We start from the raw sequence: 24948 nt of genomic DNA, 5'->3' as shown, positions 1-24948 counted from the left end.
GCATGCAAGTGTGCCTGAGTGGGCACACCTGCATTTGCGCACGTTTGTGTGTTCCTGCGTGTGATTACTTGGCACGCGTGAATGGATATGTGTGCACGCACGTGTGTTATGTGTGCGCACACGTTTGCATGACTGACCACGCGTTAAGTGTGTTGGTGAGCATGTGTGCGCGTGCACATTTGTGTGTGAATATGCACTTGTGTGCCTTTGCGTGTCTGTAAATGTGTGTGTGAATATGTGTGCATGGGTTTGTGTGTGAATGTTATGTGATTGTGTGCATGAGTGTGTTTGTGTGAACCTGGGTGGGTATGTGTGCATTTTTGCACGAGTGTGTGTGTGTGTGTGTGTGCGCGCACGTGAACAAGGACCTCTGGGCCTGGCAGTGAGCAAAGCCTTAACCTTGGGCTGGATGCTGACTAAAAGGGCCTGACCCTAAGGGGTGCAGAAGCCAGGGAGGTGGGGGAGATGGGGGCAGGCAGAAGGGGTGGTGCCCCCTCCTCGTGGCAGAAGGGCCACCATCCACGTCTCAAGACAGGGGGCAGCTCTGCAACCTGGGCCTGTGGGCTGGTGGGGAGGGCGGGGGTATGGGAGGACTCCTCGAGACTGGAAGCTTCCCTGAGCCTGAGGGCAAAGGTACCGCTCCCGGCGTCTGGCCACACCCGGTGCCCCCACTGGTGGGCACCCAGAGCCCCCCACGCCCAAGGGGGACACTCCTGTGGGATCCATCTCTGAGATGCCCCCGGGCCTTGGATGAAGCCCTTGGACACACACAGAGGCAGCCGTCACCTTCCCTGGGTGACAGGGGAGAGCTGCGGGGAGGAGAGGAGCCCGGGGGACACGTGTGGGGGGTGGGCAGGCCAGGCGGGCCCAGCGCTGGTCAGACACAGCCGAGTCCCAGCGTCCTGGCCTGCTCGCCGGCAGGAGGCTGCGGTCAAGAAAGTGCTTGAACAAGGAGGGGAAAAGCCAGCTCGTGCTCAGAGTCTGGGGAGCCCAGTTACAACCCCCAGCCCTGCTCTGGGCGCGGGAACCTGAGCTGAACTCGGGGCTTAGAAGGCTCTGCCCCCACCCAGTATCCCAGAAAGGCCGTCCCTGGACCTGCCCCTGACACGTGCTGAGCCACAGAACAGACTGGAAGGAGGCAAGAGGGCCAGCCGGTCCTCAGCAACCACAGAAGCCCAGGACAGAGGGCGGCCGCGCCAGTGATCCTCAAGCCAGCGTTTGTGAACACAAGGCCAGCAGGACCCCGGCGTCCCCACCAGCGGGCAGCCCCACTGGGCAGAAGGAATAGGAGGCGGTGGGCTAAGTCAGAAAAGATTCTAAAACGAGGCCCACTGAGGCCCTGGGCCGGTCCTCGGGTACTGGGGTGGAGCCCCAAACACAATCCCGGGAGGGGGCCGGTGGGCAAGGAGGACGCACATCACAAACTAGTCACCTGGCAAGTCTGCAAGACGCTGCCTCTAAAACAGCAGGGAGCCTGACGCTGCTTTCAGGGAAATGGCCGCTGTGACGTGGAGGCGGGGACCCTCCACGTGGCAGGCTCCACCCCGGGAACTTTATATGGTGTCCCCTCCCCCGAGCTCCGCATCAGTCCGCATGCTTTGTCGCTGGTAAATGGAGGAGGCCGGGGGAGGCTGCCTGGCTCCCCCCGGGGCACCCAGAGGGGAGGTGGCAGAGCTGTGTTCGTGGAGCCGTCGCTCTTCTGGGTGCCCGGGGCAGGCGGTTGAGTCCCAGCTTCCCGCTGAGGGTATAAGAAAGGCACCCCATGTGGCGTGCGTGTGGGCACGCACCGTCATCCACCCGCCCCCGCAGGCCTTCTCTGTCCTTAGGAACATGGATTCCTTTCCACTGGGTCTGAGTACCAAGAACACCATTTTAGAACAGAACCGGATGCATAGACCCTGCAAAACTGCTCTCATGGGCTTGTTCGGACTTCCTGGGCCGGAATGAGGCTGAGGGGGGCCCCCTCCCACCAGCATCAAGATGAAGTTAGAAATGCCAGTTTGTATCTTACTCTTTCTGGACCCACCTAAGAACAGTCACCAAAGTTGAAATTTGCAAACAAAGGCAAGAAGAAGGGCCAGCCCCACCCGTTCATAGCCCCACCCATCCATAGCCCCACCCATCCATAGCCCCACCCATCCATAGCCCCACCCATCCATAGCACTGACCAACTTATGTTTCCAGTTTGGATCTGGACTTTGGATTTACAATGAAAATTCAGCCTGTTTCTCACGCTGAAGGCATTTGAGGGCGTCCTGGAGGCAGTGGAACCAGCCGTGGAGGGCACCCTCTCCTCCATTGCCCTCATCCCATCACCAGCCCAAGTTTGCTCCTGTCCAAGGACAGAGCCGAGGACAGGACACGTCCAAGTCTCGCTCACCTGTGCCATGGTGTGGACAGGTGTCCCAACGACTTCCACGCAGGTAAAGTTGACACTGAATACACACCCAGGGCAAGCTGGACGGGGCAAGAAGGATGTGCCCAGTCCACGTGGTTTTCACTTTCCCAGCATAAGCAACTCCATTTTAAAGAAATACTAGAGTGTGTTACACTCTGGTTACATTATGTTTATTGTGTTGTATTGCTATATTATATTATGCCTATCTCATGCTTTATACCCAATACAATGCAGCCCCTTGATCTTTTTTGGAGAGGGGGGAAAAGTTAATAAATTTGAGCCTTTCTCGAAAGAAAGGCATATTTGAAAGGAAATGATTTTCTTTATTTTCTCCCAAGGGCAAGAAGTTCTCCTGAGAGAGAAATCTTTCCCCTCTCCATTGAAAGAGTAAAAACAAAATAAGAAGTCCCTGGAACTAATGATTCTGAAAGTGGCTTCCCTCTGCTCTGAATCACTTGTAGGTAAATGGGAACTGAATTTCTTTACAAAGGGGCAGCTTTGAAAGAGCATTGCCAGCCCCAGGTCTGCAGGACTGGGGCTGTTTCCCCCAGTGAACTGGCAAAGCAGCCCCCACCCCCATTTCTTCCATGATACCTGGACGTTGTCCTGGCAGAGCCCCTGCCCCCAACAAGAGCACACAGAATTGTGATTCAGAACTGAAGTCTCTTCATCTAAATCTGGGGAGGCTGTGGACCGGGGCTGAAGCTCTATCTTCTACCCAAACCAAAGTAAACCAAGGCCACGGCGGCCTGATGTTTTGTTTGTCAAGTCTCAGCCTCACGTCTATCTGAAGTTCTATCAGCAACTTTTCAAGGCAAAGCAGGAATGTAACAGAAAAATACATCAGTGCCTAATGGCTTCAGGGAACCCAGGGGGACACAATTATGTGGCATCTACATGCTAATCTACCAGAGTGGAGGCTCAAAAGCCCTCAAGAGCACACTCCAAATTCCTGCCGTGATAAGGGGCCGCTGCATTTAGCTGGGGCTGGGATAAAAGATTTTTTATGATAATTATCTTAGTCAGGAACATTTTTATATTCTCTTTCTGTGTGATTCAGAGTTAACTGGGTGCGGGGGTGGGGGTGGGGGCGGTGCGGGGGGGGGGGACTGTTGAGAGGTGAAGGAGTGATCTTGACAGCAAAGGGTATGGAGAGTCAAATATTTGATGTGGGGCTATTATGTGTCGAAAGCAATTAGCCCACAAACGTCTGATAAATTATTAGGAAAATGTAGACCCAGGTTATTTAAGATCGGGCGTTGGAAGGGGGACAGGAATCAAGGTTTTTAAAACCTTTTGGAAGAAAGACATGTCATCATACAAACGAAACCCCACCACCGGGCGCACCCCTTGGGTTAGGCAGATTTCTCTCTCTGCCTTCTTGTGCATTATCTAGGATTCACAGGTCTTTTCAACAATTATTTTAAGTAAAGTGAGACCACCCCTCTGCTACCCAGAGCTCAGCCATTCTTTTCTCCATGGCCTAATTAAAACCAAAGTCTAGAGGAGAGCATGCGTAGGGCCGTCTTGCAGAATTGTCCTTCCGTGGAGATAGCCTTTGGAACAACTCACGGGCACACAGTGCTGTCCCACAAAGGTGGGCCACGCTCGGGACCACAAAGGTCTCTCTGCTTCCTGCTAATTCCAACGCCCAGCTCCCTGGCCCAGCCAAGCGCACCCCCGGGCCATGACATTGGAGCAGTTCCTTAGAGAAACTTGCAGTAAGTGGCATTAATCATTAACCCCTGGAGTGTTTGGAGGGGAGGGGAAGAAAGACAGGAAGGGAAAGACCAACCTCCCCCCTTTCTCTAGCAGGAATGGGATCCTGAGCTCCGGAGATGGCCAGAAGGAGAGGCTGCCTGTCTGCTCGTTTCTGGGGTCTCATTCAAAGAAGAGACACGGTCTACTCAGCAGCTGCACTTAGGGAGTTAACGGACCGGCTGGTACTCCGCTGCCAACGCAGCTTCCTCCAACCGGACTTTTCCTCGGCGGCTTAAAAACGATTCCAGAATCCCAAGGCTTAGCAACGTGGATGAAGGAAAAGAAATCTGGATTTCAGAAATCCGAGCTTATACGAGACTGTGATTTTCTCAAGCGTCCTCTGAGATGTGCCTGAGCATGGATGAACAAGGAAGGGAAGTATGTCTACTGGACGAATGCCAAGTGACCAACCGAGAGGAAAGGACATTTGGGACGCTTCCCGCAGTCCTGCTGAAAGAGCTCAGTGGCCACCGTACCACCGCGGAGCCCACCGAAGCCCTAAATTTTCCCTCTCACCACATACATTTTCCCTTAACCTGTCTCTGGGACTTTTTGCTTTTAACTGCATATGGGCGCTACTTTCAAAGACACGTATGGCGTCAGTGCCCTCTCTTAAATGAGACCGAAACTCTCCCCTGGCACAGACTCTGGAGGCAAAGGTTTCCAAGCCACAAAATGGTTTTGTTTGTTTTTAAGTCATGTAGAGAACAGGCAATTCTGCTGCTGCTAGTACTAATTATGCAGTTTTAAAAAAATCGCCTAGGACTCTACCGCTGCGGAGCTGTAACCTAGGACTCTACCGCTGCAGAGCTGTAACCTAGGACTCTACCGCTGCGGAGCTGTAACCTAGGACTCCACCGCTGCGGAGCTGTAACCTAGGACTCTACCGCTGCGGAGCTGTAAGGCGGCAGGACACCCATTCACACGCGCTGATTGAAGGCGTCTTGAATTCAGGGTGTGGCCCATGTAACCCAAGGAAAGAGAAAGCAAAGCGCTTAGGTTGAGAAGTTGTTAGGAAGAGGCTGGTTCTCTCATTTGGGGTCTGGGTGGTGGGCCTTGGGCAGCAGCTGGGGGACCCCCGGCCCCTGTCACGTGGCCCGAAGTGATGGGAGCTCCAGGCCTCTGCTCCTGTGGGTAGGGGCTTACCATCCAGGCTGGGGGGCACCGTCCCCAGGGAGTACGAGCCTTCTTTCACGTGGACCAGTAGCTCTTCTCCTGGCTCAATGTCCTTAATGACTTTATAATAAATCTATGATGGAGAAACCAGGGAGAAAGGGTCAGCATTGGCGGCCTTGCTGCTTTAAAAGCCACATCGCGCACACCCAGCCCGCATGCCGTTGACACTGCTCACTGGGGGGGCTGGCCCGCTGGCCACTTGACCTGCCTTCTAATTGCTGCTAAGAGGTTCCCCTTTGGAACTTGACAGAATACACTCAGAAGGACTAGAGTCTATTTTTAACTTGTTTGACCCAGATTTTGGATATTGATAAAAGGGGTGCAAAAGGAAATAGGTGAGGATTAGCTCCAAGGTTCCCAAGCAGGGCGGGTCCTAGAGGGAAATATTAGGAGAAGTGGATCTTTTCATCAGGAGTGGAGCCTGGGTTGATTCCCAGGTTCCTTTTGTCAGTATGTATGTAAGACACCCTTTGCCGTCTGGGGGCGGGGTGGGGTCTTCAGGGGGCTCGAGAGTGAATTTGGATGTTTATGAAAGTGACTATGAACACAGACGGAGGCCCGATCGGCAGGTGTGAGTCTCAGGTGAGTGTGGACGCCACGTGTGCCTGCCGCAAGCTCAGTGCCAGCAGCCGTTGGCGGTCTGAGATGGGGGACACCTCTGAAAACAGAGATGGGTCGGGTGGGGCTCAGGGTAGAGTCTGCAGCCTGGAGCAAGCTCTGAGGGACGTCCAGCCTCAGTACTCCGAGCAGCCCCGTACCCTGCCAAGATGTCCCCTGAAAAAAACACCGTCTGCATGGGAGGTGGCAGCCACGATCTGGAGAACCCCAGCAACTCAGAAGGGCAGCATGACAGGGTCCATCGGGGATGGAGCCCAGGGACCAGGCTTCAATAGCCTGGGGGCCTTTGGGAGAGGATGGGGCCTTCCTTGCCTTTGCCAGACCCTACCTGGGAGCCCCTTCCCTCCCTAGGGACCAGGGACACAGCTCCCCTGCGTGGGGGCACCCACTCCTCACGTGAGCAGGGCTGACACCAGGAGCCCTGCATCTTAAATGTCAGGCAGCAGGGTGCGTTTCTCTCAGGCCAGTCCACTTCCTAGCATGCTGGCACGTGGTGTTTGGGTCTTTCTTCAGATACCAGTAACCAAGGAGCTTCCAGGAGCCCGAAAGCTCGGCCACAGGACTGGCTGGGGGGCCAGAGAAGGACCCGAGACGAAGTCCCTCTGCCCTGGGAGACCTGGGGACTGAGGCTTCTCCAGGCCATTTCCATCCGAGGTCCCACAGCACCACCCTCCCCATGGAGGACATGGCGGTTAGGTGTCAGGCCAGACTTCCCAGAAGCAGCTGGCCTGGTTGTGGCCCCAGGGACTGAGCTGGGCACGGGCCTGCCGGTCTTCCTCCCCCGCCCCCGGGTCCCGCCCTGGGGAAACATCTGGAAGGCTGAGCTTCCTCATCTCTGGTGGGGCCCCTTTCCCCCTTTCCCCCCTCTCCCCAGGCCAAGTCCAGCTTGGACGCCCTCACAGCCAGTCTCGACTAACTGCAGAATGACACCAGTGTGCTCTCAAAGGGACAGCAGAGCCACACTGCGTCCCCAAACGCCCAGCCGAACACTTGGGCTGCGGAACTACACCCAGTGGAAGAATACGCACATGCGCAGATGGCTTATCAACGTGCAGAGTTCCTTTCCCTGCACTCGTCAGGAATTTCATTTGGCAACTATGCCCTGGCACGTCGCTAAAATAATGATGAGATTTTGAAAACGGAGACTAGAAACTGTACCGTATTACCTTCTGTAGTTAAATCAATTGTTATTAAGCTCCCAGTTTTGTATTATTTTACCTAAAAATTACACAGTGGCCGAATCATTGTTTTAAAAACTCGGACTCGAGTCACTGTGTTTTCAAATCGGACCCAGAGTGAACCCCACGTTTCAACAAAGCTCGGAGGAGCCCCGGAGCCATCCCGGGGAGGTGAGTCAGGGCTTATTAATACAACACGGGAACAATCGCACTTTCATCCCGGCGGCGGTGAGTGAGCGCATCCAGCAAGTGCAGGCCGCTGAGTTCCCGCGCGCAGGCTGGGGCGGGCCCGGCGGCGCGGTGTCTTCTCGAGGGTCCCCGTTAGAGGGCAATGTGGACCCGCCCGCAGCATCTTTCCCGGCCGCGCCGCCCGCCCCCCACCCCGCGCCAGCCCGCTAGCGCCAGGGACGCTCGAGACCGGCGGCGCTCTCAGACCCGGTCCCGGCTCTGCGGCGGCCGCATCCTCCCGCGGCCGGATGCTGGGCTCGTGCTCCAGCCGGGCTGCCGGGGCTGGCGCGGCCCGCCTCCCTCCTCCGCCTCCCCCTCCGACCCCCTCTGTGGGCCACCCAGCCTTCCAGGACCCCCACCCCACCCCACCTCTCCGAGGGCCCTCGGACCTCCAGAACCCCGCCCACCGCTCACTGGGAGGCTGCCCGGGTCCCCTCCCCCCCCACCCCTCCCAGCTCTGAGGGCTGCACTACCTCCTGCCCCCCTCTTCCCACGCCCCACCCCGCTCCGACCTCCTCGGAGGCCGCCTGGCCTCGGGGGGAACCGACCCTCCCCAGTCGCCGCCGGAGGGTCTAGCGCGCTGGCCGTGGGATGCAGTTTTGTGCGCAGTGGGCACCCCCGCCCCGGCCTGGGACCCTCGGGGCAGCCGCCCGGGCGCCTAGCAGGGGCCGCCTCGACTTTGAGCCGCAGTCGGAATTAAGCGCTATTAGCGCTGATCGCAGAGCCTGGGGCGGGGCTGGGGGCGGTGGGCGTCCCCGACCTGCCTCCACCTTGAGGACGGGGCGCAGCGGCGAACCGGAGACCACTCGAACTTTCCCAAGCTCAGCCGGCCCGCCTTTGCCAAGTGCGCCCGGGTGCGCGGGCCGCCCTGGTCCACACAAAGGCCGCCGGTGCTTTTACGGCCGCTCGCAGTGGCACCAAGGTCTTATCAGCTAGACGCGCAGAGAAAGACCCGGTTCCTGGTCTGCGGGGTCTGCGGGGTCGGGTGACTTCCCGGGACAAAGGCCGGGCTTAGGTGGGACTGAGGCCTGGGCAGTCTCCTGGCTTACAGGGCACAATTACAAATTGCGCATTTACTGTACCGGCAGGCCCCTTCCGTTCGAGGCCCGTAATAAATGATTGCAACCCCTTAAACATTCCTAAAGTCGGTTTATAACCTGCCTTTCATTGTATGCCCCTCCGTGGGTCATATTCAGACCCCAGGGCCAAGTGGGCATCACGGACGGGCTGAGTCCTAAGGCTTTGCGCAAGAGGGCAGACAGAAGCCTGTTCTCCAGGGAAGAAGGAGCCCTGGCCTCGGATGCCCTTTCGTTCCCAGGCTCAGCGCAGACCTGCCTTTGTCGGCGTCTGAGTACCCAGGCCTGTCTCTAAACAGCAGCAGCCCTGACACTGTTTAAACTCGCCTCAGTCCTTGGACTGTGTAGCGAGGCAGAGCTGGAATTTTCTCTCTGGTTTCAGGATCTGAGGGCGGGGGCCGGGGGCGGGGGGGAACCCACAGCAACAGCTGAGTTTACTAGCGCCAATAAATGTCTGCTCTAAACGGCTTTAAAAAATAACAATGCCAAACAGACCTGATCCCAAGTTAAGTCCTTGTTCTGCATTTCAGTTCTCTTTGGAACAGCGAGACCTGATTGCACACGGGCGGGCGACACCAGCAAGGGGGCCTCGGGATTCTAACTGTATTTACCCTGACCCGGCCTAGTTTCTTCCCCTTTTACAATCTCTAGACACAAAGAGACAGCTTCTTGTAGGTGAACGGAGCTGGGAAAAATAAGTGGTCGCGTTCTCAGCAAAAGACGGAGAACCTGCCTGAGGAGAGTTGGGTTTCTTACGGGCCACATTCAGCGAGACCCAGCCTTTTAAGAGAATGAACATCATTTTCTTTTCCCCCAGCAACATTCTTTAAGACAAAGAAATATTTCAAATTGATGATGGCTGACACTTTGGGATATTTTCTCCTTAGAGTTCCTTAAGTTTGTTTCTGTTTTTAACACCAAGTCAGTTTCACAAGGATAGATACTATTTTCAAACATGAAGACTTACGTTCCACAATTTTTATTCCTCCTTGATCTTAGAATTTTAAAATTTGAGTAGGTGAAAAGCTCCATCCAATCTACACTGGGTAGAAATGACTAGACTGCATGCTTCCAGCCTGTAGGTTGAATTCAGGCCAAAGCCGTGCTCTCCCCTCCCTGGAGCAAACGGTTTTCTTAAAAAACATGAAAGTGATAAGTGAACTGGACCATGTTTCCCCGCTGCCCACCCCCCGCCACCCCCGACCAGTTTGAGAAATTTTAAAGGCGCATTTGAGTAAAATAGGTGAAATCTCTTTCACAGTGCTTATCTTAAAAAAAAAAATTAAACCTCTCTCCATCCTGGATTTCAGAATTCACTTGTGCTTCAATTTGTGAAGGCTTTCGGTGTGGTGCACAAGGGGCTTTTCACGAAAGAGAAGCACACAGCGAGGGGAATTTGCATTGCTCTAAGATCTTGATGAAAAGCAAATTCACCCAGTGGCCAGTCTGCCTTCGGAGAGGGGAGGCTGGTCTGAGGGTTATTCCTGGGCATTTTTGGTCTCTCAGGATCCCCAAAGTGGTGAGGTGGGTCCTAGCGCTGCCTCATTGCTTCAAGACCTTTGGAATTGTCACCATGTTTCTTCATTACTCGCTGTCCCCAAACGTGGACCATCTCTCTCTGGGAAAGTTGGCGGACACTGGAGTCCTGAGGCTGGTGGAGGGGTTGAGCATTTGGAGTTTAAAAAGCAGCCCAGGTGATGCTCCAGGATGAAGCAGGGAAGCAAGCGTTCGGAGCTGCCGAGGGTCTGGGCAGGTGTTTATTTCCCTTTGCCTTCACTGTGGGAACCTTTCCCTGGCTGTTTCAGAGCAGGGTAGGAGCAAGGGGACGGCCAGCCACTCTGGGTTCGTTCGGTACCACCCGCAGGCTCCAGGGACGAGCAGACAATTCTTTCCTTAGGCCGAGAGAGGGGAGAAAGCTTGTCATCTTTGGGATTCGCCACTTTCCTCTCTTCCCAAGTGTGGCTGAAGCTGTATGTGCATAAATCTTTGCTCTTTGCTGTTATATATTCTGTCACCTTCCCAGCAGTTCAACATTGAAAAACATCTCTCTCTACATCTCTTCTTAGTTGTACAGTTTGTACCTACCTGGATGTTACAATTATATTTGTTATCTATGAATTATTATATTATATATAATATAAAAATATATAGTATACAGTTTGTACCTAGATTTCATTTTAATGTGTATATATATATATATATAGTATAAATTATTGGTCACAGTTAGATTGTCTTCATCATTCTTAAGTGCCTTCTTCTAATAAAGTATCCCACTTAACTAAGAAGAAAAAAATATAAATTCTGGTAAATGATGATAGCTAGTATCGTGAATGGGTACCTTGCCCTTTGCCCCAAAGGGGATCAGTTTGCTCCAAAGAGTAAAATGCAAAAGCTTTCTGACTCAAAACAAATTTGCTGTATTTTTTAAGTCTTTTGTAAGTTGGTTAAGAAGCACTGAAATGAATTCCCCATCTTTCTCATTTTCAAACGGAAAATTGTATCTAATTGTTTGGAAGCTACCATTTAAACCGGCCCATCCATTTACGATTTTTAATTTAAAAAAACTGTGGCGGGAGTGATGGGCTGTCCGGCAACAGGGCAGAGCAGGGCGGTGGACGTTGCCTGCCTGTCGTGGAAAATCCTAGCCCTGGAGGATCGCTCGCCCTGACGTGGGGGTAGGCGGTGGGGGAGGGGAGGTGGTCCACACCGGAGCGGAGGAAATGAAAGCAAAAGAAAACGCCGTGAGCTTTGGCCCGGGAACACCAGGTTCTCATTAGAAACAAGTGTTGGCTCTCAAAGACAGGGTGCTGCGTGGTTATCCGTTGGCTCATCTGCTAATGAAATTCCTTTGTTTGACGCACTCTGCGAGGGAGATTAGCCTTTGTCTGCTCCCACTTTGGGGAGACTCGGCCCCTCTCCTCAGGCTGATCCCCTCACTTGCCCTCGGAAGGTGCTGTCAGTGGTGGGTTTTCCTCATGCCTGGCCAGCTCCGGCCGTGGGGGGGCAGCGCGGGCCTCGCAGCCCCTCCGGGGTGTGCTGGGGGCTCCGACCCCCAAGTCGCGCTCCCCAACACGTGTGTGTGTGACCCCACCTTCAGCCCCACCGGCCACCTGAGCCCCGGCCACCGCCATCCTTGCCCTGCTGAGGCAACGTGGGAATGGGAGAGGGAGCCGGGCCGCGCACTGGCCTCCTCCCGCCTTTGCTTCCTCGGGTGGGCACTTTATTTCCAAACTCTCGTTTTCTTTCTTACCATTAAAACAAATCCAAGTACAGACCCTGTCTGTGTCTTCTGAAACATCTCAAACCAACTTGTTTGCTCATAATGGTGGGAGAAAGAACCACCAGGGGTGATCTGAGGGTCTCGCGTTTTCCAAAAAGAAAAGTGGGGGTTGGAGGATGCTGGGGCAACGGTCGAGCCTCCTGGGTGAACCAAGACTCCCGTGGGCTCCTTGCCTTCTCTTCCTGCTAAGCTGGGAAAGTAAATCAAAGCACCCCAGGCTCTACAGCTATGGTCTGACCACCCCCCAAAAATCCCAGAGGATGACATGTTCCGCCACAGCTGTCTGCTGTGGGTGTTTTGTTCCTAGCACCTGGGCCGCCCGAAAGCTTGTGTGGCCTCAGGACCGCCTGTGGGTTCTATGCAGTAGCAAACCACAAGTCACCTTTAGGTGATGCGCTGGGTGCAGGGGGACATTCATGGCCCCCCTGGCCTTTGCTGCCTGGGGCTCACCCCTCCAGAGCTGCACAGAGGAGGGCTGAGGCTGGTGCCGAAGCTGGTGCCCAAGAAGAAGGAGTGACGGGCCGGTCACCTCCCCCCGAGGTCCGCTGGGGCAGGGACCGCTTAGAGCCACAGGGCTCCAAGAGGGGCACAGATGAGGACCTGGGGGAGGGGCCCTGAGCACGGCCCTGCAGTCCCACGGCTGGGCGGGGGGCACGTGGTCAGTGGCCTGAGCGGCTCCGGGGAGAACGAGGCCCGACCAGATGGAAGGAGGCCGTCCTGGAGGGCTGCACTGCCCAGTGCCTGGGCTCCCCGAGCGCCCACGATGCAGCTGGAGGGCTGCCAGCTGCTCAGAACCTCACGGGGCATGGGGGGTACGTCTGTCCCCACGGTGCGTCTGGCCACCGGCAAAGGCCGTGCTGGGCTGAGGGGTGTGAGACCCCCTGACCTCAGCTCGCCGCCCCACGTGGGTCTCTCCGGAGGACTCGGGACCATCCAGGAGGCCCGTCCAGAGCTGCCTCAAATCCTCTGGCCGCTGTGGCTTCTGGAACGTTCTCTTTAACACACCCTCTCCTGCCTGGTCTCCTTTGTCCTCTGGACACTGGGGCTCATGGTTACGAACTTCAAGTCAGCGCTCTTCTGACGGAAGTCAGCTCTCTACAGAATACCCTCTGGAAACTGTTCCCAGAAGCCGTTATTATGGATCTGAGATCTCCAACCCGGTTCCTTCCCTGTGTCTGTGCTGTGCTGGGAGGAGGTGGTGCGTGTGTGTGTCTGTCTGTGTGTGTGTGTGGTGGGGAGCAGAGAGAGAGAAAGGGAAATTGTTCACTTAAGTGTGTTTGTGTGTTTGTATGAGTGTGTGTCGTCGGCGAGGGGGGGAGGGGGAGTTCCCTAAGTGGCAGGAAATGCGGGTGGAAACTCTTGGGATTATGGAAATCTGAGAAACCCCATTAATATCGTGTAATGTTTCCTTCTCAAAGAGACGCCTGTCTTCAAAAATCTTTGTTTTATTATTAATATTTCAGGGCCGTTTTTATTCCAGCTCTACAAAGGGTCAAGCCGGTCGCTTTGCGGCGCGCTGAGTTGCCAACGCTGGGGACTGGGGGACGGAAGGAAAGACTTTCTGCTGGGCTGCGTGGCCATCCGAGAGAGCACGTCAGGCTCTGAGAGACTGTCTACAAAATAGTTCGAAATCTAGCACACCCCTTTCAAAAACGTATTTCTAAAATTCACTTCATTCAAACCAACAAATACTGAGAATCTGTGTGTATTTCAGAGCAGTTTTCCTATTACTATTAGAGTTTAAAATTGTGTTATTTCTCAAAGGAAAATACATCCCACAAATTGCCCATCTTCCTTTGAGATCTGAGATGAGGCCGCCCCCTCACACCCCTTGGCTCCTGTTTTCCTGGTGTTTGGAGGCCACTGTCATGCCGTTAAGTTTGGAGATGGGCACGTTGGCGGGAATCCCGGTTGCCCCGTGCCAGCAGGAATCACCCACCATGGTCCCAGGAGGCAGGGCAGAGGGTCCTCTCTCCCTTGGAGGATGCAGGGTTTGAAAGGCCCTGGGTGGAGAAATTTTACTGCTTCTGGCCATTTCATTCTTTTTAAATAATTTTTTTATAGACTTATTTATTTTTATTTATGTTTGGCTGCGTCGGGTCTTCGTTGCTGCATGCGGGCTTTCTCTAGTCACAGTGAACGGGGGCTACTCTTCATCGCGGTGGCTTCTCTTGTTGTGGAGCACGGGCTCTAGGCACGCGGGCTTCAGTAGTTGTGGCATGTGGGCTCAGGAGTTGTGGCTCACAGGCTCTAGAGCGCGGGCTCAGTAGTTGTGGCGCACGGGCTTAGTTGCTCCACGGCATGTGGGATCTTCCCGGACCAGGGCTCGAACCCGTGTTCCCTGCACTAGCAGGCGGATTCTTAACCACTGCGCCACCAGGGAAGTCCCTAGGCCATTTCATTGTTGCTTTTGCTTAAATAGGCACCAAAGTCCTCTCCGAGCCTGTGAACTAAGACGGGGATAATAAATCTCCCATTTTTAGGCTGTTAGAAACATCCAGCAGGCAAGGATGAAATTCTGATGTTACGTTGGGTTTAAGTATTCGAGCCAGGTATGGATCCGAACGTAGGATGGAGCTTGGTAAGCACTGGGGTATAAAAGTGGGGTTAAACGAAAGGGAACCCATGAGTTTAGGGTATTCCTGTCCACTGGTCCTGAAGAAGGAAAGAGTTTGCTGCAAAGTAGTTAATTCCATTTAGACCCTGTGTGGAGCTGAAATAAAAGCTAACCTGAAACATTAATAATAAAACAAAGATGTCGGAAGACAGGCTTCTCTTCGAGAAGATGCTACGGCTGCATGTTCTGCATTTTCGAAAGCTTGCCACATAAAGGCACCTACCAAACATTTCTTTTTTAAATAAAAAATCTGGATCCTTCATTATTTTATGCTGCATCTCACAAAAGTGCAGTCCTGGCCCTGGCCTCCTGGTATCTTTTTCACTGCCCCTCAGCTCCCAGACACACGACCAAGGACACATGTTCTTTGCAAAGACAGACAACGGAAGGACCATCTTCCCATGTGCTTTAACCCTAATTCTCCTTCACTCACATCTCACGTTTGTCTGGAAGGGGGAAGTGTCTTTTCTTTTTAATTTTTATGATTATTCTTTTCCTTTATTTCCTCAATATATTTTGCAATTTAAAAAACCCTTTTTTTCAAAATGTTGGGTTCTCAGTGAAAGCTGTAGACCTCTTAGTAGCAGAGGTGGATTGGAGCATCGCCAGATCGTGTCCAGTGGAGGGAGGGCTGCTCGGTCCAGGCTGAGCCCCACGGCCAGGGGCGGGGCTGAGCAGATGAGGGCGAGGTGCTTGGCAGCTCACGCGGGTCCCAGGGCCTCCTAGGTGTGTGCTGTCTGCATTTCTTTATGCAAAACTGTCTCTCTAAATTCAAGAGCCTCAGATGGCTTTTAGAGGTTTGCACTGGTGACTCGAAGCTGCACCCTCTGTTATGTGGTCTCCACAAACCTTTTTGAAAGCAATGGAATCCTTTTTGCAAATGAAATCTCACGCATAACCCCAAGACAGAGGCGAAAGCAGACTCCTCTGATGGAAGCCGCTGGGCCCCCAGGCATCTCGAGGAAGCCGTGCCCTGGGGACCCAGTGAAAGCGTGGCCTGAGGGGCCTGGCTCTGAGCAGGGTCTCTGGGGGCCACTTGCAAAGTTGTAATTAAAAACGTTAAAGGACTAAGGTTCCTTTGTGGTGGAAACTCCGCGCGGCATCTTCTGTCCTGATTGGTTCCTGACACTGGATGCCTGCAGCCCTGGGTCGGCACAGACGTGGAGCAGTGAGAAGGGTCCAGCGTGCCGAGGGGGTCTTCGGCCTCTTGGGGGCTGGCAGCAGAAGCCAAAGCATCCCTTGGCCCTGGTGGGGCCTGGGCTGAAGTCAGGACCACGCAGCTCAGGAAAGATATCAGTTGGCTTCCAGCAGGGCCAGGATTTTGTGCCCAAACAGGGCTAGTCCCCTCCGCAGGCTGGCTGGGCTGCCACAGCTATTCTTGGCGGCTCTGGGCAGCTGGGGCCTCACCTCAGCCTTCCAGACAGCCAGTGCGGACCCTTCCGGGCAGCTTGGATAAACAGCCACTTAGACACGATTCTCAAGGAGAGGGGTCAGGTTCTCTACTTCTCTCACGGGGGTGGCATTTGTCAGAATGTGGACCCTGAAGTTTCAGACCCTGCCCGCTCCCGGCCATGTGTCTTCCCATAAGCCTCAAGCCCCATCAGCCCCAGAGCAAAGGCTCTGATGGAGCATTCGGGGGTGTCGCTGGGTTCCCGGAAACTCAGCACTGGCTAAGTGTCGGATACCCCGCCGCTGCAGGACGGGCTTGGTAGACATGTGGCTAACCCTTCACCTCGGCGGCTCCACTCCCATCCATCCTGGTGCCAGGGCCCCAAGGCCGAGGCTCTGTGCGCGCCCCGGACCCACCTGCTCGTTGATCTGACACATGGTGAGGTTCTGGTCGTCACAGGAGCACGCCACGCGGATGTACTTGAGCCAGCTGCCGGCCCCGGCCTGATTAGCGTCCACGCAGAACTTCCCACTGCCCAGGTCTTCGGAGATCTGCCCGGCAAGAAAGAAAACCAAGAAAGGTCAGAGGCATCATGTGCGCTAGAGCCGACGTACTCTACGTTTGCCCAGCAAGAGAGCCCGCTGTTTGGGTGCAGAGTAGGAAGGCAGGCCAGCCTCTGGACATCAGCCGACCCCCCGGGCATCAGCCAGGCCCTCAGCCCACCAAGCCCACCGACGCCCAGGAGTCTCCGGGAGGGAGCCCGACGCAGAGATAGGAGGACTGCCCTGTCTCTTCTCACCGAGCAGATCGCTGCCCTGGCACAGCCATAAAAGTGCCACCGGCCTTGTGGAAACTCCCCAGCAAGCGGCCCCACGTGTGAGAAAGCAGAGGCCGCAGTGTCCGAGGGCAGAGCCCTCTGTTGAGAGCACTGGGTTGGGCTGGGGGTGAGCGGTCTCGAAGGTGAAGTTGTGGTCGGGGTGTGGCCGCGTGCGAATCTCGACGCGTGTGCGTGTGCGTGTGCGTGTGCCAGCATGCACGTCACCCTGCAAGAAGGAAGATCATTTGGTTTTCTGAAAAGTGGAAGTTCCCATCTGACGCTGTTTGCAGACGCCCAGCCGGCAGAGGCCCCACGGGCCCGACTGGCGTCAGGTACTTTGCCACTGCTCTTGTTTTCTGAACGCCCTTCTGGCAGGCAGAGGCCGGGAGCTTCTCTGGTGTGCGCACCTCTGAGCAGGTCGTCTCCCAGAAGACCGACCTGACTGCTGTCCCTGCTGAGAGGGGGATGCCCCAAAGCTGCCGGACGCCAAAGTGGACGCTGCAGGCACAGCCCCTCCCGCCTGCTCTGATCAGTGCCTGCTCAGGGGCCCGAATCCAGAGCCGTGGAGGCCAGTGGCATCGTGGGCAAGCTTCCTGGGCAGCTGAGCTGGGAGGCTGGGAGGGGAGGAGGGAGGGGCTGAGGCCACCACCACACTGAGGGCTGGAAGTAGGTGTCCAGGTGGTCGGGAGTGTCCAGGTGGGCAGGGGTGTCTAGGTGGGTAGGGGTGATGGGAACAGGGTGTCAGAAGGACTCAGTGAAGTCAGGGCAGGGGGCAGGGACATGTCTTAGTACAAACAGAGGAGGCCGACCCCAGGCGCACAGCCCCTGTTCCCCCGGGAGGTCTCCCCAGTGCCGCCTGATGAACAGGTAAGGACCTGAGAAGGGAGGGAGGCTGCCCCTGGGGCCTGGAGAAGCCCCTTCCGGCCAGAGAACCAGATGCTTTGTAAATGGCTCCGGTGCCTTCCAAACGCCCATGGACACCTTCTAAATGGCCCAGGGTCCCGCCTGGCCTGTGAGTCAGTGAGGTTTTGGGAAGTAGCCGCCTTGCTGTGGGAGGGCCTAGAACCCACCTCTAGTCATACTGTGCCTCCAAACCCCACGGGCCCCCGGAGCCCATGGCAGCCCCTCCTGTCATGACGAGTCTCTGAGTGGCCGCCGAGCTGACCTGGAAGGGGCTGTGAGCCCACAGGCCTCCGTTCTGACGATTCTCCATTTTGGGGACTTCAACCAAATGGCCCTAATTCTGAAAGAGCGCCTGGGCCAGTGTGGCCACAGGGAGGCTGCCCGGCCCAGCCTCTGGTCCTTGGCTGCCAGGGGTGAAGGGACACGGCCGCTCTGGGCCCCATCGGGAGGCCACTGTGGGCTTGTGGGGGCAGGTCACACGGGAGAGGCCCCTCTCCTAACGCTAACGCCTCTCACGGGCCCCTTCTCTTACCTCCCACCCCCAGTGCAGGAAACCCGCAAGAAAGACCCACCAAGCAAAGCTGTGGGTAGTGGCACCGTCACTTGGCGAGGCCCCCGGCCACCTGGCTCCATCACAGGGAAGAAGAGGGGCTGTGGCTGGCCAAGACCCAGGGACGACCCCCCCCATCCCTGTGCCTCCCACCCAGCATCTTCACATGTGGGTGTAGGCGGGTGGCTGCCAGTCTCTCTGTCTCTGTCTCTTTGCCTGTGTCTCTCGGTCTCCTCCCCCCACCCATGGTCCAGTCTGGACTGGCAGAGACGGTCAGTGATGCTGTGAGCTGTCACAACCAGCGCAGGGTCCCCCCCCCCCGCGTCTCCCGTCCCCCCCAGAGAGCGTGCTTGACCCTGCGGTTCTCAAAGGTCGTGTGGGGCTGGCCAGAAAAGCGTGGAGGCCGGATGCAGGCATGGCCCGTTGCCTCTCAGTTCCGGTAGATTCTGTGATACTGCAGGGCGGCTGGAAGACCCCAGGCTCATCCCCCAGTCCCACACCCGAGCCCTGCCTGACCTAGGAGCAAATCCACACTTCTGCCGGCACACCTGTGGGCACACGCACAGACCCACCATGGCAGCACTGCCTCACGGAGAGTAACTTCTGCATGGCCGAGCCCTCCCTCCTGAACGTCCCCTCTCAGGCCTCTGGGAACAGGCCTCTCTCTCCTCCACGTGACAGCCCTGCAGGTATTTGGACACGGCCCTCGTTCAGCAAACAGCTCCGGGCCTCTCAAGCGCGTCTGAACGTGGACACGGCCGGTGGCTAACCTGCACGGACACTGCCCTGGGGCCTCTGGCCACGTGGCCATCCTTCTTGGGGTGCAGGGCCCAAAATTCAGAGGCAAAAACTCCTCCAGGGCCCCGCTGCCCAGCTCCAGGGGGTGTCTTCTCTCTGGTGAGCAGCCCCTCCCGGGAAACGTCCCTCCTCCTCAACCCGGAGGACCTGGTCCCCCAGCCCCGACCATCTGGACCACCGCAGGGTGCCACTTACTTCCTGAAGGTCCCTAAAGGTCCGGGGGCCCCTTCTCCCTCATGGCCACCCTGGCTGGCTTTCTGGGGTGACAGAGGAGGCCTTGCTTAATGCCTTCTACCCAAAGAGACTAAAACTCTCCCTCTGAGAGGTAGCAGGGAACGGCTGACCTTTCCTCCAGGGAAAGCACAAGAAGCCCTGGTCTTGGGGCCCTGAACCAGCGATGCGGGGCCAGGTTGGGCAGTGGGGCTCACCCCGATGCCAGGACCACGTCTCTCTCCCGTCTCTGTGTAGAGAGTCCAGCCCTGTGGGGCACACTGGGGCGTACCTGGATGATGGAGCCGGGCCAGGGGGCGGGGGCGGGGGGCGCAGGCAGGAACCCGGCCTGGAAGCTGCTGCTTTTCTGCCTCAGATCAGAGAAACCCTCCCAGGAGCGGCCCTGGGCCTCGGCCCAGGTGGACAGGGTGCCGCAGGCTTGGCTTCTTGTTTGGGGCGTGGATGGGCCATGCCGTTTCTGATTACAGAAGGGGAGAAATGGGAGCGACGTTTGTCTCTCTCTGGCCTCCTTTCCTTCTGTCTCTGGCCTTCTCTCCAGGGTCTCCGCCGTGGCCAAGCTGGGCCCTCTGGGGTGCTCACGCCATGAGCCGTGTGGGCTCAGGCCTCTCTTGGTACCAGCACCGCCCCTTCTTCATCACTGCGGACCTCCCAGGCAGGGGCTGTCATTGCACATTTTCAGGACACGAGAGGGAGGCTCCAGGAGCAGGGCTGGGCCCAGCCCAGGGCCCCCACATGCTGTCTGAGCCGGATCGAGGACCAGAGAGAGGGTCTGCATCCCGGCTTCAGGACCCACAGGACTCAGTACGCCCCGGGATCCAGAAAGCAGCCCCGGGCCGTCACAGGTCCCCCCTCCCGCCTCTCTTGGAATGAGACTTTCCAGGGCCCATAAGGACGGGTCCTGTCACTCTCTGCCCAGCTCAGCAGGGCCTGAGGCCTGGTTTGGTCTGTGCTCAGAGCCATGCCCCAGGAGGCCAATACAGGTAGAAGTGGACGGAGCAGGTACAGGTGACTGCAGAGCCCCCGCCCCAGGCTGCGAGCTCGGTTCCGCTTCTGCACAAGGCACGCACCAGGGAGGGTGTGACGGAAGGAAAGAGTTGGCCCAGTTGCCCCCCAACCAATCTCCTAGGGCAACGTTAGCAGGCAGTGGCCTGGAGGCTGCCATGGCCTTGGGGCTGGGTCTCTCTGCAGATCTGAAGTCCGGCCCCTCTGCCTGATCGCATCCAAAGCTTGGCTCTGGGCAGTTTGGGGCTGAGCCTTGGGGGTCCCAGAGCCTCCAAAGGAAGCTGCTCTCCTGCCCGCTCTCCCCCACTTGGCCTTCCAGGCCTTTCCACCCCTCGTCCCCCCACCAGCTTCCCCAGCTCATAAATCACCCCCACCAGAAAGGCCTAGTTATGAAGCAAAGGCATAGAAAAACTCTCTTCACCTTGACAATTTGTTTTGCACATCATTTGAGGTTTCCTGCACCTCGAATTTGTGGGCTCACTGCTGGGCTGCTCTCTCACGTTTAACGGGCATGGCCAGCCTCTGGCCATCTGGGGTGTGCGTGCTGGCGGGAATGCCAGCACATCTGTCGTCAGCTGCCTAATGGGTTCCAAGCAGGCGGGAAGGAACGGGCCTGGGAGTCCGGTCCCTCAGCCGCGCGTCCTGCCTCTGCAGCTCAGCTCCATGGAGGCCTGGGCCTCGTGTCCGCTTCCAGCTCGGGGAGGACCCAGGGGGCAGATCTCATCCTTCTCACCCTGACCCCTTCTTTAAGCTGATCCAGAGCCACGAGCTCAGCCGCCAAGCCGTGTGGGGCTGTCCTAACCACACGCACCCGCACGTGCGTAACACAGACACACACACACGCACACACACACCAAGATTTATGGCGTCCACGAGTAGCTGAAACAGAAAGTCCATTCTTGTGATGGAAGGAGGTGGGGGAGAGGCTTTCTGGAAACACCTCTGCTGGGTGCAGATGCGGAGCCTGGATGAGCTCGTAAATCCTCTGTCCTGACTCTCATTATGGGGCTTGGTGGTGACATGAACAAGAACCAAGGAGAAATGTGGCCAGTGGGAAGCGGTCGCACGGCTGCCCAGCAGACAGGAGTCCTGGCAGGAGGGTCATGGGGCCCCACCTGCTCAGGCTGAGAGGAAGGTCGGGGGTGGGGGAGGAAGGAGGGGGAGAAGGAGGGAGGAGGGGGGGCGGGGGGAGGGAGGGGCTGCTTTGAGGAGGAACTCATGGATGCTGTTCCTCCAAGATGGAGGCCAGTCTGTCTCTGAAGCTCACGGCAGGGGGTGGGTAGGGAGAGCCAGTGTCCATGGGACTTGTGACCAAAGGAGCCGCGTGGGGTTCCTAGGACACCCCTGCTGACAGTGATCTCCGTGGGACAGTTCCAGGGCATTGTGGGGGGATAAGGGCCGGGGTCCCTCGGTCTCAGGGACCCAAGAGCACAGCCCAGGATGGAGATTCTGCAGAGGGAGCTGGGTGCCCGACAGGCTTGCTGCAGCAAGGCCACGGCCCCAAGCCCCTGCCTGGGGGAATTCACTCATGTTAGCGATGGGCAGAATCTCTCAACTTAGAGCCAGACCGCAGAAACCACACTCCATATATGCGTTCGGGGGCCACAGATGCCTTCAAAGGTCAGACCAGAAATCACTTACACACCCAAGTGCTATATAAACACCCCCGGGGTTCTCAGACCCTCTCCCCTCAAAATCCTGACAGCCAGGTGCCCCGGCGCTCCCCGGGGTTCACAGACCATCTCCCACAAAACACCCAGATATTCGCTGCTGCTGCGTTCCCGGGGTGCACGGCCCTGGGGGCCCAGCCTGGAGCCCAGGAAGCAGAGCTCACGGCCGCTGGACTTTCCTCTTCCCTCCCCACGTCCTTCGGCCCCTCCTCCCCTTCCATCAGATTCTTATTTTACTTCTCCCTTTTTCTTCTTTTCCTCCTCAGGCCAGGGGCTGCACATGAGGGGCCATCTCTCCCAGCAGCGTCTGTGCACTTTGCAGAAAACCAGAGGGTGAGGAGGCGCCAAAGCGGAGAGGTTTGGTCTGCTCCGTGCATCGCCCGGGCTGGAGCAGGACTTAACGTGCCTGATCTCGCCAACAGCACCCAGGGGACAAGAAGAGAGGCTTTGGTGAACGCGGGGCTCTGTGGGCTATTCCGAGGGTCCCTGGCCCTTGGTGTGGCCTGAGCACAGCCCTGCTCCTGGCCCGAGTCGGGTGTCTGGGGGCTCGGCTTCCTCCCAGCCTGTCCCGTCCATCACGGCAAGTCTGCAGCCTGTGTCTCACTGGCCGTGGGCCGTAGCCCTGACCCATCAGAAATAGACGGGCCAATTGGTGATTGACACTAGTGCCCTTAAGTCTGCAGGGAAATGAATGAGCGAGAAACTTGCCCAGACACAGAAACCCCTCAGGGTGATCGGCAACCAGAGGGGTCTGATGAAACCTCAAGACCAGCAGCGAGACGTCCCTATAGGCAGCCTGTGGGGTGGGTGAGAAGCCTTGCAAAGGGATGAGCACCCTATCACTGTGGGGATTCAAGGACCATCTCTCCAGGATGCTCCAAAGGGAGACCGGACCTCTGACCATAAGTGCCTTTCCAGCCCTGACATTATGAATTCCGAATCTGACAACGTGGGGATATTCTGGGCTCCAGCCTCAGTTTCCCCTTCAGAACTGGAAAGCCTTTTCCCTGCTTTCCAGCTGCGTGGAGGCCTGCAGCTCCTTGCGGGGAGAGCACACCATAAGGAACACTTGGTTTGTTCTTGGTAGCTCCTTGAAGACACCCCGAACAGAGCCCCATTCCCACAGCTCTGCTGGCTTCAAGGGCACGGGGACATATTTGTGGCCACGATGGCTGTAGGCATCTGCTGCTTCCCTGGCTGTCTGTACCTGCTCATCTGCTCTTCGGAAATGTGCCAGGCTGGGAGTTGGCTGTGCCCACTACAGGATGAAGAGGGTGCTGGTCCTCTTCCTGGGTCTGCTGCGTAGGTAAGAAGCCCAGACTCCTGGCCAGTCGGGAATCTTCCATGGGCTGCCCGGGGCCCCCGAGAGACAAACCAGCCCTGGCAGTGAGTAGGAGAAGGCCCCCAGCAAACAGGCTCTACCCTGTGTCTCCTCCTTCAAGAATCCCCCTGCCCTCCATGTTCACAGAAGCACTACTTACAACACCCAGGATGTAGAAGCAACATGAGTGCCCGTTGATGGAGGCACGGATAAAGAAGATGTGGCACGTATGTACAATGGAATATTACTCGGCCATAAAAAGGATGAAATCATGCCATTTGCAGCGACATGGATGGACCTAGAGATTATCATAATGAGCGAAGTAAGTCAGACAGAGACAGACAAACATCGTATGATATCGCTTACATGCGGAATCTAAAAAAATGGTACAAATGAACTTATTTACAAAACAGAAATAGAGTCACAGATGTAGAAAACAATCTTATGGTTACCGGGGGGGAAAGGTGGGGGGAGGGATAAATTGGGAAATTGGGATTGACATATACACATGACTATAAATAAACTAGATAATTAATAAGGACCTATTGTATAGCACAGGGAACTCTACTCAATACTCTGTAATAACCTGCATGCGAATAGAATCTAAAACAGAGCGGAGGGCTTCCCTGGTGGCGCAGTGGTTGAGAGTCCGCCTGCCGATGCAGGGGACACGGGTTCGTGCCCCGGTCCGGGAAGATCCCACATGCCGTGGAGCGGCTGGGCCCATGAGCCATGGCCGCTGAGCCTGTGCGGCCGGAGCCTGTGCTCCACAACGGGAGAGGCCACAACAGTGAGAGGCCCGCGTACCGCAAAAAAAAAAAAAAAAAACAGAGTGGATATGTGTATATGTATAACTGACTCACTTTGCTGTACGGGAGAAACTAACACAACATTGTAAGTCAAGTATACTCCAATAAAAATTAATTTTAAAAATGAGAATCCCTCAGCCCACCTGTGTGTGGGGCTGTTGCATCACAGTCGGAGGTTCTTGGGGTGTCCCCAAAGAGAAAGCCCCTGGTCCCCGCAGAGAGCCTGGGCCCGGCCTCAGCCCCCCAGCAGGAGGGGGCCCTCGTCGCAGACCCAAGCCAGGGGCTGAGCCTCTGCCGGGCGGAAGCCCCTGGCCCCTCTCTCAGTGGGGCGGTGGGCAGCTTCGGCCACCCCCAGAGGGCACTTTTGCCCGAGGCTCCATCTTCAGGATGCTGCTGGTGGCAGATGGTGGCACTAGACTTCCGTGGCCTTTCTGCGGCATTTCTCACAAGCACTGAGATGGGATTTCAGTTTCTGTGTGGACACCAGGGTCAAAGCAAGAATTTCGGGCTGAACCTGGACCTGCCGAGGAGGACAAACAACTGTGGACCCCAGACCTGGTCCCAGATCCCTGGCCTCCCTTTTACTCAACCTTGAGGAGATGGCTGGTGTCGCCAGGGCAGCTCCCTGCCAGATGGGTTCTTGCAGAAGTTTCCATCCCCAAGTAATACAGGTGCAAACCCTGCCCCTCTCTGTCCCCCTGCCCTGGCACTGCAGTGGGGGACCCACGAATGCCTTATGGAGGCCCCTGTGCAACCATGCAGCAGGGGCTCCCAACAAACACCAGCACAGACGGCCCAGCCTTGCCCAGCCCCAGCCTCAAAGGGGTTCTGCTTCTTGAGGGATGAAAATGTCCACATCTGGTCCAGCCAACAACGGCTGGACCTGGGCGCTGACCAGAGAGTTTGAAGCCATCCACGTGCCAACACAGGGATGGTTTGGACAGGTAAAGGCTATCGGTGCAGAGAAGCCTCCCCAAATCCTGGCCCGGCTTGTCAAGTCCCCCCCAGCTAGCAAGTTCCTGGCCTCACCGCAGGCTGCCCCTCACCGCAGGCTGCCCCTGGCCTGCCCCGCTCCCTGGGCTGCCATGGTTAAATCGCTAACAACCCAAACACATTTTCAGACCC

General features: G+C 56.5%; 1 protein-coding gene across 1 annotated transcript in view; it reads right to left on the bottom strand.

Moving 5' to 3' along the window:
• Positions 1-24948, bottom strand: part of PRDM16 (PR/SET domain 16) — a 232437-nt gene that overhangs the window by 29253 nt on the left and 178236 nt on the right. The window contains exons 10-11 of the mRNA XM_065895946.1: positions 16139-16273; positions 5306-5408 (exon numbers count right to left, since the gene is read on the bottom strand). Coding sequence (XP_065752018.1) covers positions 5306-5408; positions 16139-16273 — 238 coding nt within the window. The remainder of the gene's footprint in view (positions 1-5305; positions 5409-16138; positions 16274-24948) is intronic.

The sequence above is a fragment of the Phocoena phocoena genome, chromosome 1 (genome assembly GCF_963924675.1).
Source record: "Phocoena phocoena chromosome 1, mPhoPho1.1, whole genome shotgun sequence".
Classification (NCBI taxonomy): domain Eukaryota; kingdom Metazoa; phylum Chordata; class Mammalia; order Artiodactyla; family Phocoenidae; genus Phocoena; species Phocoena phocoena.
This window is presented reverse-complemented; position numbering and strand designations above follow the sequence as displayed.